General features: G+C 33.4%; 3 protein-coding genes across 4 annotated transcripts; all 3 read left to right on the top strand.

The window, feature by feature from the left end:
- Positions 1–1296: 1296 nt before the first annotated feature.
- Positions 1297–5763, top strand: LOC114367142 (putative disease resistance protein RGA4). 2 transcript variants are annotated; one of them, XM_028324246.1, is made up of 3 exons: positions 1297–4500; positions 4608–4672; positions 5399–5763. In XM_028324246.1, the coding sequence occupies exon 1, from the start codon at positions 1339–1341 to the stop codon at positions 4366–4368; it is 3030 nt and encodes a 1009-aa protein (XP_028180047.1). In that variant the 5' UTR covers positions 1297–1338; the 3' UTR covers positions 4369–4500; positions 4608–4672; positions 5399–5763. The 2 variants fall into 2 exon arrangements, with proteins under 2 accessions (XP_028180047.1, XP_028180048.1); XM_028324247.1 differs by lacking the exon at positions 5399–5763 and adding an exon at positions 5026–5346.
- A 1208-nt stretch (positions 5764–6971) lies between these two features.
- Positions 6972–9113, top strand: LOC114368557. The gene is made up of 2 exons (XM_028325777.1): positions 6972–7113; positions 8671–9113. The coding sequence occupies exons 1-2, from the start codon at positions 6972–6974 to the stop codon at positions 9111–9113; spliced, it is 585 nt and encodes a 194-aa protein (XP_028181578.1).
- Positions 9114–11558: 2445 nt separating this feature from the next.
- LOC114368556 lies at positions 11559–12364 on the top strand. Its single transcript, XM_028325776.1, has 2 exons — positions 11559–11607; positions 11946–12364. Exons 1-2 carry the CDS (start codon positions 11559–11561, stop codon positions 12362–12364), a joined length of 468 nt encoding a protein of 155 aa, XP_028181577.1.
- Positions 12365–18544: the final 6180 nt, after the last annotated feature.

Here is an 18544-nt window from a genome sequence, read left to right as displayed (position 1 = left end):
TATTGCTTTCTGGATTTTTTTTAGAATTACATACCAAACATGAAAACTAATAACTTATTAAAAAACTAAATATGAAAACTAACATTCCAAATTAAATTCAAATTTTGGAGAAATTAAAATTTGTTTACCTACGAAACGTTCACAATAAATAAAATATAAGGAGACGATAAAAATATTTTGTTTATTAACTTAACTCACTTACCTCTTGATGCAAAACATAGTTTTGACGATTGATCATAGATTTAAAAAACTATTATCGAATTATTCAAATATAATTGTTAAAAATTATTCAAGTTTTCCCAAAGAAATAAATAAAAAAATCCTAAACCTTGAAATGTAGAAAAAGTGACAGATCATGGGGACCCTTCATCTGAAACTTATTTTGCAAGGATGTATAAAGGAATAAAGCAAACTAATTTGAAAAGCTAATTAACTTAACTAGTTTACGTACACACAGTCTCTTTTGTGATTCTGAACATATTCTGGAAGCATGGAACTGAAGCCAACACAACAGTTAATATTGAAATTAGTATTATAAAAAGAAAAGAGGATGACTTTGGAGTCACCATGCATAAACCAATTCATGAATTGTATTGGAACCAAACCAAACGAAACAAAAAAATTCTACAATCCCTGTTGAAATATACTCGATCTGATGAAGTCCATTTCATAGACTTTGCTATAGACTCTGATTAGTTTAACTTCAAGTGACACCACTTCCCTCTTTATCCAAACATAATTGAAGCATTTATCTGAAAAATTATACTGCTGTAATTTAACTTTCCATATTACGGAGAAAAAATACCAAATTTAAAAACTAAAAATATAACAAATTAGCATAAAATGAATGGAGAAGACTTGTCTAGTAAAAAAGAGAACATAAATCAAACTATCAAAGTAAGAAGGAACATTGTACCTTAATTCAACTTCACGTTGTTCTAATTGAACTCCATGCGTAACTAATTTTCATGAATGTAATGAAAAATTTTCGTATTCAGAATATCATCTTTTCTACAAGTGAAAAAAAGATGAAGAGAAGTAAGACTCTAAAAGGAATGGAAAGAAATGTGACGACCAAGTTAATTCATGGTAACCCTTGATCCGAAACTTAATTTCCAAGGATGTATAAAGGAATAAAGCAAACTAATTTAAAAAGCAAACTTAGTTTACGCACTGTCTTTTTTGTGATTCTAAACCTATTCTGGAAGCATGGAACTGAAGGGAACACAACAGTTATTGAAATTAGTATTATAAAAAGAAAAGGGTATTATCTTGGAGTCACCATGCAAAAACCTATTCAATTGTGTTGAAACCAAACCAAACCAAACAAAGCCAAAAATGTCTGCAATCCCTGTTACCAATACCATCTCTGAAATCATGGAGAGGATGTCTTCTTTCCGTGGTTTTGGCCAAAACATCACTGAAAATATCAAACACCATCTCACTGCCATCCAAAACAAATGTTTGGGTTCAGCAAAGCTTGACCTAAGTGACCCCAAAACGAAAAAATGGTTGGGACAAGTCACCGAGTTGTTCTACTTAGTCGATGATCTCTGCGCCAAGGCTGCTCTGCTTTCAAAGCAGAGGAAGATGATGCCATTGTTCCCTACGTGCAACCTTAAACCACTGCTCCAACTCAGGAAAATCGAAAAGCAGCTGGCACGGGAAGTGGCACCAATGAAGAATGTCAAAATGTTGCCAATCCGGGATGTAGAGGAGGAAAAAGAAGCAGAAACCGTGGTGCGAGGTTATGTCAAGGAAAAAATTATGAAAAGCATCTTGGACAGGAAGAAAGGTGTTGTTCGAGCGGTTGTGATTTTTGGGATTACAGGGTTAGAGAAGGGAAAAGTTACTGAATATGCTTGCGAAGATGAGAATGTGAAAAGTGGCTTTGACGTGGTGGTGCCGATTGACGGTCTGCACCTCGAGCAGCATTTTGCTGATTCTGTGGTGGATCGTGTGAAGCATGAATTAGAGGCGAAGAAGAAAAAGGACTCTGGTGAGGGAAAAGGATTCTTTGTGGTTCTGGATGATTTTCACAATGAGAACCATGGGGAATGGCTTCAATTGATGACGAAACTGAAGGAGGCAGCACAAGCACACACATCAACTGGAGGTGGTGTATTACTTGTAACTACACGGAATGAAGCCGTACTTAAATCTGTGAATCATACATTTTTTTCAGTTCGCTGTTATCAGTTTGATAGCTTGGATCTTTCCGAGTCACAGCCTTTGTTTGAGAAAATTGTAGGAACAAGGGCGACGACAATTGGATCAAAGACCAAAGGCGATTTGCTAGAGCACATGTGTGGAGGAATCCTCGGAGCAGTAAAATCAATGGCAAGGCTAGTGAGGTCCCAGAATCCAACTACCGAATCAGATATAAATGCATTGAAGGATGAATTTGTACAGGAGATGCTGTTGAAATATTACAGTGAGTTCGACCTCCCCTCTTGGCGTCTAAGACAGTGCTTTGCTTATTCTTTATTTAGATTCTATCCTTCAACTGATTTTGTGAAGGAGTTTGTGAAGGAGGAGGAGCTAATTAGGCTTTGGATGGCGGAGGGATTTCTGGGACACTCTTCTTCTCAACATGAACCAGAAGATTTGGGTCATGAGTGTATACAAGAATTCCTCCGTAGGTCAATATTCAGTTCTCAAGAAGATGGATGCATCAGCATTAACAAAAGTAAAGCCCTAACAATAATCTTGGCTGGCAACGACAGAGTGTACATGGAGGACAACGGCACCACCGACGACAATATTCGCCGACTGTTGAAGGGTTCCAACATGGATGTTTCAACAGGCAACTTCAGATCCCTCTTTAAAAACAATAAAAGTGTGCGCACCTTTCTTCTAGAAGAAAAGCAACAACGGGTTCCAGACCAGGTGATGTTAAGCTGGCTTGCGTGTGATGCAATTTTGTCAGCATTCACGAGGCTGCGCGTGCTGACTCTGAAAGATTTAGGCATGAAGGTGTTGCCGGCTTCAATTGGGGACTTGAAGAGTTTGAGATATGTCGATTTGTCTCGCAACAACTTCAACAAACTTCCCATTTGCATAGGTGAGCTGCAGCATTTGCAGACCTTGCTGTTGTTCCACTGTCTCAAGCTGAGAGAACTGCCGGATGAAGTGCACCATTTTCCGAGTCTGAGTCATCTGGACGTGGACAAATGCATGAATCTGATGCACATGCCGTCCGCGTTAAAGAAACTGACTTGGCTTCGGTCATTGCCCCATTTCGTGACCAGCAAGCGCAACGGCCTTGAGGAACTCCTTCATCTCAATCAGCTCAGGGGAGATTTGGAGATTTCACACCTGGAGCGTTTCAAATGTAAAGGATCAAGTTCAAATAATGGAAAGGATCATGATCATCCTATCTACTTGAAAGAGAAGCAACATCTTGAAGGCCTCACCTTGAGGTGGAATCATGATGATGAGAAAAAGAAGCACTCATTGGAGGACTACCAATTACAAAATCTGGAACCACATCCAAATTTGAAAAGATTGTTCATTATAGGCTATCCAGGTAATCAATTTCCAACTTGCTTGTTATCCCTCAAGAACCTTGTTGAGATTAGTTTGTACAACTGCCCCAAATGGAAACATCTCCCTATAGTGGACCAGCCCCTTATAAAAAAACTCACACTCGTGAGTTTGGCCGATCTAGAGTTCATAACAGATATGGACAATAGTTTGGAGGAGCTGCCACTAGAACGAGTGAGAATATTGGACTGCCCAAACCTCACGAGTTGGGGGAATCCGGAAACATGCAATACTACTGCATTCAGTGGTGCCTTATCAGAATTGGTAGTGGAATACTGTCCCAAGCTGGATAGTATGCCTCTGTTTCCTAAGATTAAAAATAAGCTAGTTTTAGATCACTCCAGCATGAAACCGTTGTTGAACACCCTAGGATACAAATCAGATACTTCTCCTCCCCTATCTGAATTAAAACAATTGACCGTTAATGGTTGCGAAGATTTGAAGTCCAATATCAAAGGTTGGAAACATCTCAGCAAACTTGAGACTTTGCATATTTCTAACTGTACGCAGATCAATTTGCCGAGTGAGGAATGGAAGGGTTTGAAGGGACTGACTGATCTGGTCATAGAGGATATACCAGATCTAAAGTCACTTCCAGAAGAAATAAAACACCTTGCCTCTGAGGGATCTCTGGATAGTCTTGAGATAAAGAGTTGTCATGAGTTAACGACGATGCTGGATTTTGGCGAATACCTCCACTCCTTTGCATATATATTAATTGAAGATTGTCCCAATTTAGATTCATTGCCTGATAGCTACAAAGACAACTTTTTCACACCATTGAAAATCCAAAACTGCCCATTGTTGAAGGATTCATACTAAAGCAAATCAAAGATTCCGCAGAGCTAGAGTAGAATTTGACCATCAAATTCTAACAAATTCAGTTCAAAACATGAATTCAAGCACTAGTATTTATTTTGTACCTATTTGAACCAATGCGGGACACTTCGTTGGGTAAGTGATCAATCCCATTTCTAACATGTACGATTCAAGCACTATTATCCCCCCTTTTTTACCTTACATTTGTCTTAATATTGCTTTTAATGGTGGTTGACTTGTAGGATATATTCAAAAGACAAACAAGACGGGAGATTCAAAAGAAGAGAGTTTAGGTGCATTTTGAAATGTATTAATTCATTTCTTTTATGAATTTACTCATGGCCTTTAATTATTTTAGCATTTGTTCTTTGTACAACTTTTTAGTTGTTATTTGTATAAAATTACCCTAATTCATTTTTAGCACACACATACATATGGAGAAAAACTAACAACAATTTTTTTATACATTATTTTCAACATATATATATATATATATATATATATATATATATTTATTATTGAATGAAATTTACAACTGTTATAGGTTTCACTTCTTACTAGGTCTTACTCGTGATTTTGTAGTTTATAATAAATTTTAACTAATAGTAGAGATTATAAAAAAAATGGTATATTAAAGATTGCATTTTTTTTTTTTGCTAGAAGCAAAGGTATATATCTCAAAAGCCAGAAACCATGAGACTAATCCTCGAGCCCCGTAGAGATCACCAAAGTGGATTTTGTGTCTCCTAAAAGTAATTGTCATGAATGATTTTGAATTTTGTTTAAGGAAATGTCCATTTTATTTTCCTAAACTTGTATTAATGAAAACTTTAGTCTTGAAATTTTAAAAGGATGTATAACTCAATCTCCCTTTTATTAATTTAATTATACTTTTAGTTCTCTTTCTTTTCCATTGTCTCAAATTTTGTCCCTAATTTTTGTTTTTTTGCACTATTAGTCCCCATACTAATTTAAATTTAGCGAATTTGGTTCAAATGGCATGATGATGTATCCTATTATTATTTTTTGTCAGCAATAATTACTTCATTAAAATGCACAAGATGTGCTCAGACAGAATACATAAAAGGTCCATCTGTTCATCATTTCGACAGAAACACATGGCTCAACAACAAAACAAAAGCTTATAAAAAGGTCCCCCACAACAAAGAGCATCAACATTGTCAAGTGAATAATTGTTCTCCACTGGACCCTACAACAACCCCCATTTCCAAAGAGGCCGGATCTTAGCCTATACACCACCGAAATGCATAAAGGAAGATTCGGACCTATATAAGTTATGGCGATTGCATTGTCTACCAATATGAATACACATATCCACTTCATCTATGTACCTGTCACTTACAGCCAGCAATTTATGAAGCCTTATTACATGATTTATGATGTGGATTTACTGCATCATGTGACATTTTTTAATTGTTGCTATTTGATTGCACTTTTTATGGGAATACTTGTCGGAATTAGGACCTCACCTAACTATTTCAATTAAAAAGATTAATTTGAGACGATTTTGATCTAAAACATAGGGAAAAGGTGGGAAGTTTTTCACGATTTGAAACAGAATCCAATTGATTTCTAAACTAAGAAGACCTCTCCCTGTGTTTTGATTCTTTTTTTTTTTCATAAATCAGAAATATATGTTCTTTACCCAAAATATACACAACGTGTGTATTTAAACGCCTTGCTTCAAAGTTTAGCAGGCACACTACACCAGAATTTGTTTTTACCATCAATATAACCTTTACCAGCCATATAAATCCTTTAGCGACAATTAACCACCCAGGGTCGGTAAAAGTATTACCATAGCTTATAGCGAATGCTGGTAAAGACCCATTCATGCGGAAAAATAAAACTTTTACCGGCAATGATACTGGCAGTTTTTAGGCCACAAAAGACCATTTTTAAATTACTCATTTCTTACCCGGGGCAGTTCACATAAGAGGATCTTTATTTTTTGAGGGATGTTTAACTTCCATATTGGCATCCATCGCCCTTCAACATGGAAAGAAGAATTATCTATCAACTTCCCCGTAACATGAAAATAAGCGGACTTCACTGAATATATTGGCATATCCATAAAAATAAAAAAAAAATAAAAAGAGTGTATTGGCATAGAAATAATATTTTTGGACATATTGCTGATTGAAAATTTCAGCAAGGAAAGATGTGCGCCACTTGCATTGTGGGGTCAATATATAAGGCCACATACTCTTTAAGTGTTACCATTTCTATTATACTAAACAAACCGTTACAGGTAATTTTGTTACGAAATTATAATCAAATTCTCTACAGAATAATTAGAATTATTGGCATGTAAAGAAAACATATAGAGAAAGATTAAACTGTCATTTTAAAAAAGAGAGAGAGATTGAATTGCATTCTTTTAAAATTTAAAGACTAAAGTTCTCATGAATATAAGTTCAGGAAAATAAAATGAAAATTTCCTTAAACAAAATTCAAACTCATACATTACAAAGAAATGTAAGTGCTTTTGTGTGGTCTGCAAACATATATATGTGACTATATGACATATAAATGACATACAAAGCTACTAATAAACATTGTACAATCATTATATTGAAGTGGAAATGGAGATGCCTCACAGATCATTCAGCTATTACAGTACAAATACGGTCCTTTTCAAGTTCTTGAATCCCAACATAGAAATGGATTCTCAAGAGCCTCCAATATATCCAAGGCTAATTGTAAACCGGGCAGCAAGCAAGGATGGTTCGAGGATTTTGTAATTAGGCAAGTTGACTGTAGCAATGACACAAACCTTCTGGTCTGACTTGGATTGGGGACCGAAGTCTAAAAGATAGCTTTCCAAGATTGTATCAGGTTGTAGAGAACAACAATCATCATTCCATCTCAGAACTGGCCCTTAGAACAGAACAGGGGATATCGTGGAAGTGGAGCTGGAGGCAACCACTCTTTGCTTGGGAAAAGGATCAACTACATGTTTGATGACAATGTTACATCAAGTAATTTTGTAGGATCACACAGCAGATACTTGGTCGTGGAAATTGAGTGGGGCCAATGACTATGTTTATGTTACATCAAATATGTTTCTATTGTAATTAGTCAAGGCTAAAATAAAATTCACTAATTTATCAAGAAATAAACACAAAATTTGTTAATTTATCATAGACTAAAATAAAATATCAAGGATCAAAAATAAAATTATTATTTTATTAGGGACTCAAAATAATAAAAATTTATTATGAATAAAAAATATATTTAAGTCATAATTAAATAAATAAAAAAAATGCATTTCCTTACTTAACTAGTTCAAAAAAGGTATTTTGTGTCTAAACTTGAAAGTAGTTGGGTGTAACTTGTTTTGAGATATATAACTGTTGTTGAAAGTTCAAATAAAATGTTGTAGTAATTTATAATAATTTAGTGTAAAAATATCCAAAAAAAAAAGATGACACCAAGGCTTGTCTTTCATCTAATTATCACGTCAAATCACTTATGGTATCTAGAATTCTCTCTCTTGGTGTCTATTAGTATGTATTCACAAAACAAATTGAGTAATGATATTTGGTCACCCTCATATTTTAGACACTCCATTGACATATATCATTCATATGGGTCTATCTTTCTCTTTGTCACATTAAATATGTACCTGTTGTAGTTATCACTTTTTTCTATTATTCCTTTCTCTCTATAGGTGTATATTAGCACATATAATGTCCAAGAAACATTAATTTTCTTCCTTACAGGTTCTTGTTCGTCTTCTATGGAAAGGAAGAAATCTTACATGCTGTTTGCTTTGTGAAATTTTCTTTCCTTTTCTTTATTTTTTCTTCCTTTTGAACATTATTCTGGAAGAAGACTAAGCAAATAAATTGATATAAAAATTAACGTGTTCTGTTTAGTAGAAGCATCTCCCCTTTGATTAAAGCTAGTGTTAGGTGCTGGGTTTGTTGTTGCTGGTTTCGAGGGTCCAGCAAAGAAGAAGAAGAGAACAAGATAGCGCTTGGAATTCAAGGACCAAACTGCCTCCTAAAGCAAGGAGAAGGAAAAGGATTCTGATACTTTTTTTTCATATCTGCAGAAGCGCTATTACAGTCATATATACAGTAGATATCGGAGAACAAGAGTCCGATCGACAATTCAAAACGGAAAGATAAGCAAATCAGAGAATATCCTAACAGCACAGTATTCCCATTATTCTCCACTACCTAAGGCACTATCTACAAGATCCTAACCTACTCCCTACCACGGGCCTCCTCACGTACGGTTACGCTCTTCATTCATGCTCCTTCACGTACGGTGCAGAATGGGAAAACAAAAACCGCAGGGCCTTACACGCCATTCAACTCTCGTGTGGGAAGGCACTGGGCCAAATCAGAAACTTCAAAACAGCCAAAGAGGAATGGAAACACTTGAAGACATCCTTCAGCAAAGACATGAAAGCGCACCACGTTTCGGGACAAACGTGCTTGTTAGACCCATGCACAAGGCCTCTCCAAATTTACTTGAAGAAAGGCTTCTTGGAAGAGGCGAAACTGAACATCAACGTCGCCCCTCGTGATATCTTCTCCAAGTCTCGAGAAGACGGAAGGACCGCTCTTCACGTCGCGGTGGCGAGGACGGGGAAGCGACGGTTGCTGAGAATGCGAGACAAGAAGGGCTACACAGCGCTCGCTCTAGCGGCAAAATTAACAGACAATAAGGAGATGGCGGAGTGGAAGAGCAGCCAAAGCAGAAGAAGGAATTAATGAGATTCCCGTGCTTCTGGCTTCAGCTAAGTGACACAGAAATGACTCGATATCTTTTCAGCCACACTCCCTGGTCCCTCTTGAGCCGTAACATTTGGGAATACGGTGTTGTGCTTCTTTCGCGATTCATCTACAATGAAATATTTGTTAACACCTTGGATTTTTTTTTTTACGAAAGATTCAATAATTAACATTCTTGATGAGTTACTTAATTATTTGAATTTTGTCATTGTACAACAGATGTTGCCGTAGCAATACTCCAAGACCCCCTTGCAAGAGAAATGGCCCTTGGTCATCCAAACAAAGACCTTCGCCCAATATGCATTAGCCCACATGCCTGATGCATTTCCCAGTACAGGAACCAAACTTAATTGGTTGAAGCAGTTCATTTAAGTTGGTTTTTAATGGATAAAGACAATGTTACAAAACACAGACAATAATATGTAAATATTTTAGAGAGAAACAAATTGTAAGAGTTATCTTTATTCAGCTACCAACACAATATATTTATAATGCTTGTAGCAAAAATAGAACAACTGATTAAGATAAAACAGAAATATTTTCTCCTAAAATTTAAGAACTACTTTTCTGGAATTTAATAATCACTACTTTAACCAATAAGTCTTATTCAACAAGTGAAATAATAAAAGATAAAGATATCACATGCAGTCTATACATCAATTTTCTTAACACTCCTCCTTGTTTTAGGATCTGTAAAGTCTTAATTTCTTTCTTAAAAACTCAAACTTACTAATCAGTAGTGGCTTGGTGAATAAGTCTGCAACCTGAATTTCTGTTTTGCAATATTTGTCTTCAAATACAACTTTAAATCCTTGTTTAATTAGTTGGCCGACATTTAACATTTTGGTCAATTTCAAAAACGAATAGGACATCAACAATACATCTAGTGCCAGCAGAACTTGTAATTACAATTGTCCCCTTTCCTTTAACTGAGATATAATCACCATTATCAATTCTGACTTTGGTGACATTTGTTGGCCTCAAATCTTTGAAGGTGCTCTGTCAAAGGTCATGTGATTGAGTTAAACTGATTAAGTTGTGAAGCAACCATTATGATATAAAAATGTATTTCAAATTCGGTTTTTCTATTATAGGCACTGAATAATATTTTAAGAAATTAAAAATATTTTTTTATTGAAAATACTGATTAAGTTATACTGTTAGTTTTCTTACTATTCTTGAAATTGATTTTCTTTTTTTAATTATCAAATTTGATCTCACTTTTTAATTAACTGTATAACCTTTGTCCATTTTTAACTTGACATCCAACGTAAATGTTGACATGATGCTCCACTACACAACCATATCAACATTTCTATTAAATATTTGACCTCAAGCTAATAGACCAAAACTGTACGGTTAAAACAGAAAATTTGCAGGGAAAAATGAGAGGATTAAGTTCATTAAATAACAATGATAAGAGGCCAAAAATACAATTAAATTAAGAACATATATTTATTATATTAAAAACATAAACCATTGAATATTTATATTTTTAATAGTAATTAAAAATAAGAAGTAACCGTGTATTTAACGTTCATTAAGTTAAACTTGGTTCTGTAAAAAAAAAGTTTAACTTGGTTCACAATATTTATAGAAATAAATAACATTTCTCCCAATATATTTTTGTTACAGTATCAATGGAAGAATTTTAATATATTTAACGTACATTATCAATGGAAGAATCCAGATCGTAATCCATGAGCCCCGTGAAACAGAAAGGCCACGCATTATGACACATACTTTAACAGGTTTGTTTCTAATTAATTCTTACTTAAATCAGTGCTACCCTATTTTTGGTGGAAATAAAAGAGAGAAACAAATAAACAAGGAAAGCTAAATAGAGAAAGTGATATAAAAATTTGAAGGTAAAATGACGTAAAATGAGATAGAAAAAGTGACATATCCTTTTTTTATTCAAACATACTGTAATGTGTGGAGTAAAAAAGGAAGAGAGAGATGGAAAAAGTGAAGTAATGAGAGATAGAAAAGAAAGTATATGTTCAATATTTTGTTCTAAAATAGCATAGTGGTGCCTGAAATAGACTTTCTTCAACTCTTTATTAATCTATAGTAAACTCTCATATATATTAGTCTGTTAATAAACAATATATTTAATAAAACTAACATAAAAAGTAATAAAAGACAGTACTAATATGAGAAAAAAACAATAACAATCCTTAAATCAAAATTGGAAATATCTAACCATTGAGATTAAAATCCTGTTATAAACACCTTTTGTAAGACTCTAATGTTGCTATTATCACTCTCTTTGTTATCCTTATTACTAGCCCACCATTATCACTATGGTCACCTCCACACCCATCATCACCACCATCACTAACTATTATATATTGTTATATTGTTTCCACTTGCCGTTACAATTATGATTTTCACTACCGTTGTTGTCATCATATGATGACAATGGTTGACCACTACGATAATGATGAAGATAGTGATCATGATGATGATGGTCTTATGATAAATGTTTATAATTAAGTTTTAATTTCAATGGCATATTATCTTTATTATTTATCCATTATTATATCTTTCATTTCGATTCATATTTTTGTATGGTATAAGAACTGTTACAAAAAAAAATGTTCTACAAGAGTATAATTACTTTCTTCTTGCAATGCTAGGTTTAGATGGACTTCGACAATTTCAACAGTTTGTTCAAACCTCAATACTTTTAAAATTTTCTGGTATGTACGTGAATACTTCCAGCTAACTTAATATGTTGTTTATCTCTGTTGCTCCCATACATTTTGCCCTGTGTAATTGCTTAAAGTTCTTGTTAAATGTTTTCAGTATTTCAGAAAATGTATGAGGAGAAAATGAACCACCACCTTGTACTTGAGATTCTAAGTTGCTTATGCAAAAGAATATCAGAAATGTCCGACGCATACCTGAGTGACACGTCAGCACATGATGCAATGTTACAGGCAGTCAAGAATGGAATTACTGAGTTCATGGGATCAATGAGATATGAAAATGCTGAACTTTTGTTAGCCATGGACGAAAGTAACAGAGGCATATTTGCACATGCAATTCTGAATCGTCAAGAAGAAGTGTTCCAACTCATACACGATATAGAGAATAAAGAGTTGTTTACATCCAGTCAGGATACGTTAGGAAATAACTTGTTGCACATTGCAGCAAAGTTAGGGCCACCTCGTTCCCTTGATCGCATATCCAATGCAGCTCTGCAGATGCAAACAGAAGTTTAGTGGTTCCAGGTAATCAAACCCAATCCGTTATTTATTACGTTGCACATGTTTTGATTCACGTTAAATGATTTAGAATTGCATTGAATTGTTGGTTTCATATTTTTAATTAGGTAACTACTACATATATAACATGTAACTAATTCTTAACGTGGAACCAAACATGATTTCATGTTGAGGAATTGATTAATACATGAACAGCTATTTTACAATTAAGAACAGCGCTGCTTCTTTTTTTCTTATCATATATATCATATAAACTACTATCAGTCAATTTAAATTGACAGTGAAGACCCAAAAACCTCATATTCCATCATGATTTTCCACCACATCAGATGCTAGCTAAGCATTAAGGATATCATAATTCTTTTAATGTAGTTCATCGTGTTTTCAAACACACACTATATTTATACTTCACTCTCTTTTTTTCCCTTATCCGTGATTATTTTCCCATTACAAATCGTGATGCTATACCATTGTTGTAAAAGTGATAAGAAAAAAGGAAGCTTAAAAGGGCACACCCTGTTGATAAATATTTGTGTTTTAATTTAAAATTTATAAATATATATTAATTCTATTTTATAAAATAAAATATTTATTTTAGATTTTCTTAAGATTTTGTTTTAATGAGTCAAACTAATTTGTTAGATTTGTTTTGACAATTGTAGGTTAGTTTCCAACGGTCATATTTCCAACGGTCATATTTTGTTGTTGCAAAATGTCTATATATTCTCTTTCCTCCTTTCTAAAAACATGACAGAACAACAGTCTCATCTTTTTCTCCCAAAATTTTCTATTTTTTCTCTTATAAAATAATTTATTTCTTGAGAGTAAGAGCATTAGTGTTCATAAGGTTCGGGGATCCTTTCGCTGCACACGATCGGAATCAACGGGTTGTCGTATCTTGGGAGAGGAGCGCAATCAGAATTTCTTACCCGTGCAGTGGGGGCGTTTTCTCTCTAAAGATAGCGTTTACGCGCTTCAACCCAGACTATTTAATTCTTTTCCTTAATTTAATTTTTTTTCTTGTGCTTATTGTATGTTATAATGCATTATTAATGTGCTGTCAATTAAATTTAATTTGCTACTACTATTTTGTTATTTAATTCAAGATTGTGCATCTTCTTCGTATTTATTTTCTTTCATTTTTATTTTATTTTTCCAACAGTCTTAGAGAGAAAAATTGTTTTAGAGAGAAAATGTTTTATACTTTCTTCTTGCATAGTCTTTTTTGCAGTAGCATGATGTTGTATCAAAATATCTATAATGGATATGATTAAGTTCCTTTCTAGTAAGCATGAAAAATTAATGGATGAAAACACAATGCATGATGTTCCATTAAAAATGTTTTATTATATTATTTCATTTCCTTAAATTTTACATAAGTGAGAGATTGTTGAAAAATATTTTCTTATAATTTGAAATTTAAAATATATTTTCTTCATTAATGATGGTTTTGAAGAGAAAATGCTTTTAGAATTAGTTTATGTGAAAAACTAAAAGCATATTTCTAATTTCATTCCTATATGATTAGAAAATTATCTTTTACTTGGTCAAATGATCTTGTGAACACAAGTCTTTAAAATCAGGACATTTGTTGTTTGGTTTTTAATTTTTATTGTTTAACGTTATTATTACTACTGCAAGTATTTTGTTGTTACATGTTGACTGATTGTCTCTTTATTTATAACTCATTGATAAAAGATAAGCCTGTGAAAATATAATACAAAAATAATAAAATAAACACTTTGGTGAAACTTTATATTTTGCATGTCGTATTCTTAAAAGAGTACCTTATAAACAAAAGAAAAATCTTTATGAGCTATGGAGAAAAAGAGAACCAAATCTGAAATATCTTAAAGTGTGGGGGTGTCTAGTAAAGGTTAATATCCCTATTAATAAGAAAAGGAAAATTGAAAAAAAATATTAATTATATTTTGTTGGATATTTTTTACATAATACTACTTATAGATTCTTAGTTATTAATTCAGAAGTATATGAAATTTCTAATGGTACTATTATGGAGTCTAGAGATGTGACTTTCTTTGAAAATATTTTTTCTTGAAAAATAAATTGTTAAATCTTTGTATGGTTTGAAACAAGCTCCAAAGCATTGACACAAAAGTTTGATTAAGTTATTCTTTTGTATGATTTTCAAATTAATGATAGTGATAAATATGTGTATGTGAAACAATTTGATGATAATAGATGTGTCATTTTATGTTTGTATCTGGATGACATATTGATATTTGGTGGTAATATGCATTTTATAAATTATGTGAAGTCCTTATTGTTTAGAAACTTTGACATAAAAGACCTTGGTCAAGTAGATGTGATTTTGGGAATTAAGCTTATAAAGAAAAATGATGGCATGACTTTTACCCAATCTTATTATGTTGAAAAGCTATTGAAGAAGTTTAATTATTTTAATGTGAAACATGCTTTTACTCCTTATGACTCATCCATGAAGTTAAAGAAAAATTTGAGTAAAGGAATTTCTTCACATAAATATTCTCAAAGTATTGGTTCTTTGTTGCATTTGACAAACTTCTCTAGGCCTGACATTGCATATGCAGTTGGTAGATTAGGAAGGTATACTAATAATCCTGATCATTCTCATTGGATTGCATTAGAAAGAGTTTTTAGATACTTAAAAGGAACCATCAATTATGGCATTCATTATACATGTTTTCCTGCATTGAGGGGTTTAATGATGCAAATTGGATTTCTGATTCTGATGAAATAAATTGACAAGTGATTATGTCTTTGCTTTTTAGCTGGTTGTGCAGTATCATGAAAATCTACTAGACAAATTATTATTTCACATGAAAGCAAAAATTATTGCTTTAAATACTGCTACTAGTGAGGCTGAATTTCTTAAAAATGTATTATGTGATTTGTCATTGTTAAATAAGCGTATACCTCCAATTCCAATGCATTGTGATAGTCAAATTGCTATATCTAAAGTAACAAGCAAAATTTTGATGAAAAAAGAAGACACTTAAGAGTGAGACATAAGTCTATTAGAAATTTGATTTCTCATGGTGTCATTTCTCTTGACTTTGTCAGGTCATAAAATAATATTGCGGATCCGCTTACAAAAAGGTTGACATGTCAACAAGTATTTGAGTCGTCGAGAGGAATGAGATTAAAGCCCATTATTTAGTTACAACAATGGACATCCGTCTCCGTGTGATTGGTGATCCCATGAATGGAGTTCAACAGGTAACAACGAAATTGTTTGTTGACTAAAGTACACCAAAATGAAATTTGACGGAGCTGTTCCGTTTCTCATTCCTATGACGAGGTGTATTATAAATTGTGGCAATATTAAGGTTGAGGTATTTAAATATGTGTATTTTTGGTTTAAAAAAAATACCTCTTAATGAATCCGATGACAATTATTGTAGGGGTGGGGGTCACAACCCACTCTTTGAGGATTCACCTAGTGAGTGTGGTGGTGGAGCTGCCACTGTGAGATTTGGGCTAATCTCTAAGTGACACTCACGAAACAAGATACAAGCTCAAGGCCGTGTAACGCGCTACCACTGATTAGAACCTAATTGAACACCAATATTGTAGGGGTTGTGTACTAAAGTCCGGTTAAAGAATATGTATTTCAAGACAATCAAGTCACTACATTTTTCTCGGATGGAAGTTCATAAACACTAGGTATAAGGCTCAAACCCGGAAGGTTCCTTATACCGAAATACAATATTACATGCTCTTTCTCTTATGTTTTTATACAAATTATCTTTCAGAAAATATATTTTAAAATTTTAAATTATGTGGGAGAATGTTGATAAATATTTGTGTTTTAATTTAAAATTTATAAATATATATTAATTCTATTTTATAAAATAAAATATTTATTTTAGATTTTCTTAAGATTTTGTTTTAATGAGTCAAACTAGTTTGTTAGATTTGTTTTGACAATTGTAGGTTAGTTTCCAACGGTCATATTTTGTTGTTGCAAAATGCCTATATATTCTCTTTCCTCCTTTCTAAAAACATGACAGAACAACAGTCTCATCTTTTTCTCCCAAAATTTTCTATTTCTTCTCTTATAAAATAATTTATTTCTTGAGAGTAAGAGCATTAGTGTTCATAAGGTTCGGGGATCCTTTCGCTGCACACGATCGGAACCAACGGGTTGTCGTATCTTGGGAGAGGAGCGCAATCAGAATTTCTTATCCGTGCAGTGGGGGCGTTTTCTCTCTAAGGATAACGTTTACGCGCTTCAACCCAGGCTATTTAATTTTTTCCCTTAATTTAATTTTTTTTCTTGTGCTTATTGTATGTTATAATGCATTATTAATGTGCTGTCAATTAAATTTAATTTGCTACTGCTATTTTGTTATTTAATTCAAGACTGTGCATCTTCTTCGTATTTATTTTCTTTCATTTTTATTTTATTTTTCCAACACACCCATCTTGTTAGGTAAAGACATTCACGTCTTCTTCATCGGTGTTGATGTTTATTGGAATTCTCACATAGCGTTACGCTGAGGATGATTTCCTCACCAACTTGCCTTTAAAGTTGCTCTTTGGCTTAGTCACCTTGTTTTTTTTCTGTGGCATCCATGATGTGTGCACTTTGTGCTGCGCTTGATTTGATGCTAGAGGGATAGTACCGAATTGTAATAGCAGCCATGTGGCTTGCACTTCTTCCGATCTTGGTGTCCGTACCCTTTCTGCTGCATCTCACCTTGGACTTTTTCCATTCTACCGTGAGATTTGATAAGCTCAATGCAAAGAAGAAAATCAAAGAATTATGGATTCATGGTTAGTGTAGCAGTTTGTTTTTCCTTGTGTATTTAATATATGCGCCACTATATATATGCAATGCCTATCATGGGATACTGATGTAATATTTTGTGTAGATAGGGGCTTCGTACGATTCTTAATTGTGTTGCATTTTTGGGTGTTTTGTGCTGAGTCTACTGACTATATATTCACTCGTATAAAAGCCATGGGTCTTAGTTTGGAGACATCAATAAAATTGTTTTGCTCTCCTCGATATCACTTCAAATTCTTCACTAGGATGTTCTTGCCTCTGAATAAATACATTATAGATTTTTATTTTTTTTTTGCTTTTTTTTTATAGCAAGTGTAGAATTATTGAATTCTTTTATTATAATTTTAATCGATAAGTTTATCCAGACAAAACAGAAACGAATTCTTAAATTTGTTGATATCATGCATTAGTGCAGTCATATTAATTAAAATTACTTAATTTAATTATTTTTATGTATCTTAATGCTTTAACTATTTGTTTATATATATATATATATATATATAGGAACAAGAAGAAATATTACTTAACAATTTGAAATACACAAATTCACTCTTTTATGATGATATAAATAAAGATTTATCGAAAGAAATTTATCTTTTTACAGTGGAAAGTTATTAAATTAAGTAATATAAATTAAAAAGTGAACTCTAAACTAGAAGGAAAAAAGCACACGTTCTTACTTGTCTTTTTCTAAACTAAAACCCATAAATCATCTCACACCATGCATAGAGATCACAATTATGTCAGCCGAAAACCTCTGCATGAACGGGAAGCCAGTCAAAAACGAAGCATACGTCGTCGTTCACACGCAGTCACGCACCAAATTCTTCACAACGAGGACGCAAACGAAAGAAGAAGGTGGGAGTAAGAGCAACAACAACAACCCTTCATGGAACGGGAAGTTCATGCCAACGACTGCATCACGATGGAGGTGCAATGCAAGACGTGGTTCGTCTTTTGGATGGGAAGGGTCGGAGAAACGGGGTTATCAATTTCTCGGTAAGGGTGCTGAAGGAATCTGCAGAGTCTGAATCTTTGGTGGAGATTCAAAATAATTTGAGAGGGTTTGGGATGCAACTGTCGATGGGTGGGGATGATGATTCTAGCGGAATTGTTACTGGGATTCCAGTTTTCTGGAATTACCCTCTCAATATTCCAAGATGCATGAGTATATATATGTAATTTGGAAGAAAAAAAAAAAGAAATCTTGACTAAACTTTTGTTATTTGTAAGAATCTAAAGAATAAAAAATAAGTACCAGAAAATTTATAATAATTTACTTATCCTTATTTAACAATTAAGTTAGATTCCTTTATTCTTCTTGATTAGATTGAAGTAATTTGTAATGTGAGCATGTTCACATTGTTTAGTTTCTGACACTAGTG

Source organism: Glycine soja, chromosome 9, assembly GCF_004193775.1.
Source record: "Glycine soja cultivar W05 chromosome 9, ASM419377v2, whole genome shotgun sequence".
In the NCBI taxonomy this organism is placed as follows: Eukaryota; Viridiplantae; Streptophyta; class Magnoliopsida; order Fabales; family Fabaceae; genus Glycine; species Glycine soja.
Note: the sequence above shows the minus strand (reverse complement) of the source record. Positions and strands in the feature narration are given on the sequence as shown.

What these genes read in the sequence shown, in the direction of transcription:
- LOC114368557 (XM_028325777.1), top strand. Translation starts at nt 6,972, where the DNA reads ATGGAGATGCCTCACAGATCATTCAGCTATTACAGTACAAATACGGTC. An exon ending in CCGGGCAGCAAGCAAGGATG is followed by an intron (nt 7,114 to 8,670) that starts GTTCGAGGATTT and finishes CGTACGGTGCAG; the next exon opens with AATGGGAAAACAAAAACCGC.
- LOC114367142 (XM_028324246.1), top strand. Translation starts at nt 1,339, where the DNA reads ATGTCTGCAATCCCTGTTACCAATACCATCTCTGAAATCATGGAGAGG.
- LOC114368556 (XM_028325776.1), top strand. Translation starts at nt 11,559, where the DNA reads ATGGTTGACCACTACGATAATGATGAAGATAGTGATCATGATGATGAT. An exon ending in TAGTGATCATGATGATGATG is followed by an intron (nt 11,608 to 11,945) that starts GTCTTATGATAA and finishes AAATGTTTTCAG; the next exon opens with TATTTCAGAAAATGTATGAG.